This window comes from Beta vulgaris, chromosome 1, assembly GCF_026745355.1.
Source record: "Beta vulgaris subsp. vulgaris cultivar EL10 chromosome 1, EL10.2, whole genome shotgun sequence".
Lineage (NCBI taxonomy): Eukaryota > Viridiplantae > Streptophyta > Magnoliopsida > Caryophyllales > Amaranthaceae > Beta > Beta vulgaris.
Genome location: NC_079202.1, coordinates 32,037,635 through 32,040,927, shown reverse-complemented (window position 1 = coordinate 32,040,927; position 3,293 = coordinate 32,037,635). Strand labels below are relative to the sequence as shown.

Sequence of the window (3,293 nt, the reverse complement as noted above, 5' to 3'; positions counted from 1 at the left end):
TACTATAGCTGCACTTAAAGAACAAGTGCCTTTGAGTCTCCTCATGCATTCCACAGATCAGACATTGGTCTGTTGTTGTAACTCCTATAGCATATAATCTCTTTGTAGTCTGCAACCTGTCTAATTACATCAACCAAAGGAAGAATCTGTGATTTGGGACTACCATTCTCTCCCAAACATATTTATCCCAGTGTATCTTGGTGAAATCACCTGTCAATATAGTATATATTGACTTAACAGAATAGTCATGCATATTCTGTAGCACAACCACACTGAGCTTACCTTTGAGTTCATCTTTTACTTCACAAATCTTCTTCCAGTACCAGCTGCATCCTTGTGTAGGTTTGTAATCCCACCAAATATCATTCTTCACATACAGTTCATTCACCCACTTGATCCAGAGATTATCTTTTTTGTTTTCCAGAGCCCAAGCATATCTCCCCATAGTAGCCATATTCCAGCACTCTAAGTTCCTCACACCTAAGCCTCCAACATTCTTAGGGCTACATACCTTCTCCCAAGCTACATAACCTCCCCTGCTACTGAAATAGTTCCCTGACCACAGACAGGCTCTGCAAACCATTTGTATTTCATGAATAACCTTCTTTGGCAAGACAAAGATTTGGGACCAGTACACTTGTATACTTAGTAGTACTGCATTTACCAATATCAGTCTACCCTGATAAGATATGTTCCTACTACTCCAGCATCTCACTCTTGCTGTCATCTTCTCCACAAGCAACATACACTCTTTCACACCCAACCTTTTGTGGCTGATTGGGACCCCTAGGTATTTAAAAGGCATTTTGCCTCTAGTGAAACCTGAAGCATTCAGAATTCTTTGAACTTCCTCGTCCTTCATGCCTGCTGTGTAAACTTCTGTTTTGTTTTCATTAACCTCCAAACCTGATACATTAGAGAAGTGCTTGAACCCTTGTAGCATCATGTACACAGATTTGAACTCACCTTTACTACATAGGATGAGATCATCAGCAAAACTAAGATGGTTAAGCTTAATCCCAGAACATCTAGGATGGAAATGAAATTCTAATTTCTCCCCTATCATCTTCAATGTTCTAGACAGATAGTCCATCCCAATGACAAACAGTAAAGGTGACATAGGATCACCTTGTCTAAGTCCCTTCTTCCCAGCAAAATAACCACAACAGCTTCCATTAATCACTAAAGTATAATGAGGTGATCTAACACACTCCATAATCATATGTGTAAATTTGTCAGGGAATTTGAGTGCCCTTAACAATTTTTCAATGAAATTCCAGTCCACTGAATCATACACTTTCTTCAAATCCATCTTAATGATACAACTAGGACTAGTCTTGTTCCTTCCACAACCTCTCACCATATCTTGGCAAATCAGCACATTATGAGCTATGAACCTCCCTTTGATGAAGGCCCCCTGGTTCTCAGCAAAGATTTCTGGTAATATCTTGCTTAATCTATTGCAGATAACCTTAGTGATAGTTTTATATATCACATTACAGCATGCTATTGGTCTGTATTCAGTAACATGCCCTGGACATTTCACTTTTGGCACTAAAGTGATAAGTGTGTTATTTACTTCTCTAAGTAGTTTTCCATTCTGAAAGAAGTCTTTGACTGCTTGAATTACTTCATTCCCCACAATATGCCATGAGTCTCTAAAAAAGTGGGTTCCAAACCCATCAGGACCAGGGGATTTTTCTCCAGTAAAAAGAATAAAACTCTCTTGATTTCATCACCTGTCACAGGCTCCAATAGACTATGCTGATGCTCTTCAGTAAGAAATTTGCCTCTCTCCATGATCTCCTGACTTATTCTAGCCCCTTGCTCCTTTGCTGTACCCAGTAAGTTCTTGTAATACTCAATAAAAGCCTCATTCACTCTTTCATTCTCTTGCCAAACTCCAGAGCTAGCATGAATGCCATATATTGTATTGTGAAGTCTTCTCTGCTTGATAGCTCTGTGGAATAAAGCACTGTTCTCATCACCTTGAGCCATCCATTCCAGTTTTGCTTTTTGTCTCAAGAAAGAGAGAAAATTCTCATGAATTCTCCTATAATCATCTGCAGCCTTTGACTCCTTCTCTCTGTTGATCAGATCATTATTTTCCAAGAGCTTCCTCTGACACTCCAGTAACTTTTCATGGGCCTGAGCATCAGCAGTTTGAATGTTTGCAAACCCTTCCTTATTCAGCATCTTCATTTCCTTCTTCACCTGCTTCAACTTCTGGACTACACAGAACATTGCAGTACCTGTAACATTTGTGGACCATGCATCCCTAACCCTTCTCTGAAAATCAGGAGCTTTACTCCACATCTTGTAGCATTTAAAAGGCTTGTTCCCCTGCACTATTTCCTTATGAACTCTTACTAAGATTGGGCTATGATCAAACAACCCTTCTGGCATGAACCAAGCTTCAGAGGTAGGAAACATCTCCAGCCATTTGTCATTACATAAAGCCCTATCCAGCTTACTAAACACTCTGGCCTCACCCTCTTGTTTATTATTCCAGGTGTAGTATGCTCCAGTAGATTTGAGATCACTCAAACCACACCTAGCTACACATTCTCTCAGGGGCAACAGCTCAGCTTCTCTCACATTCCCACCCATTTTTTCCTCTCTATTCATCATACAATTAAAATCACCTAATACAATCCATGGTAAGTTTATCTGTGATTCAAAAGTCACCAAATCCTTCCATAGACCCTCCCTTCTATCAGCCTGATTGAATGCATAAACAAATGTACAGAAGAATTTTGTTTTACTACTCACCCCTTCAACCATACAATGTATTACTTGAGCTGACATAGCTAGAATATTGACATGGAATGATAGAGCATTCCATGCTATTATGATTCTGCCATTCTGATGATAAGCTGAGTTAGAACAAAAACACCACCCACTAAAGAGTCTTTTATACATATCCCCCATTTTATTAACTTTTACCTTAGTCTCAATAAGACTAACTAATCCCAGGGCTCTAGTGTTAAGCAGATTTTTTACATCCTGTTGCTTATTTACACTAGAGATACCCCTGACATTCCAACATATGATGCTATCCATTCTCATTTGGAGAGTTCCCTCTCCCTTGCTCTCCATCCCCTGCATCACAAACAATTTTCCCCACAATGAGTTCTTCATTCTGTAAACAACCCAGTATTTCAAAGGCATTTTGTGTGGTTATTATCCTCTGAGGTTCCTGCACCCTAGCTTGAACATTCACTTGCTGCTCAGCTTCATTTTTATCCTCCACCCTGCTTGGTGTTGGAATTGTAATTTTTTTGGCAATTGGT

At 39.6% G+C, this 3,293-nt stretch overlaps 1 protein-coding gene across 1 annotated transcript; it reads right to left on the bottom strand.

The window, feature by feature from the left end:
- Nucleotides 1–1,626: 1,626 nt before the first annotated feature.
- On the bottom strand, nucleotides 1,627–2,931 carry LOC104898409 (uncharacterized). Its single transcript, XM_010685497.3, has one exon. It carries the CDS (start codon nucleotides 2,929–2,931, stop codon nucleotides 1,627–1,629), a length of 1,305 nt encoding a protein of 434 aa, XP_010683799.3.
- Nucleotides 2,932–3,293: the final 362 nt, after the last annotated feature.

Coding starts and splice junctions, on each gene's coding strand:
- LOC104898409 (XM_010685497.3), bottom strand. CDS start 2,931: ATGGGGGATATGTATAAAAGACTCTTTAGTGGGTGGTGTTTTTGTTCT.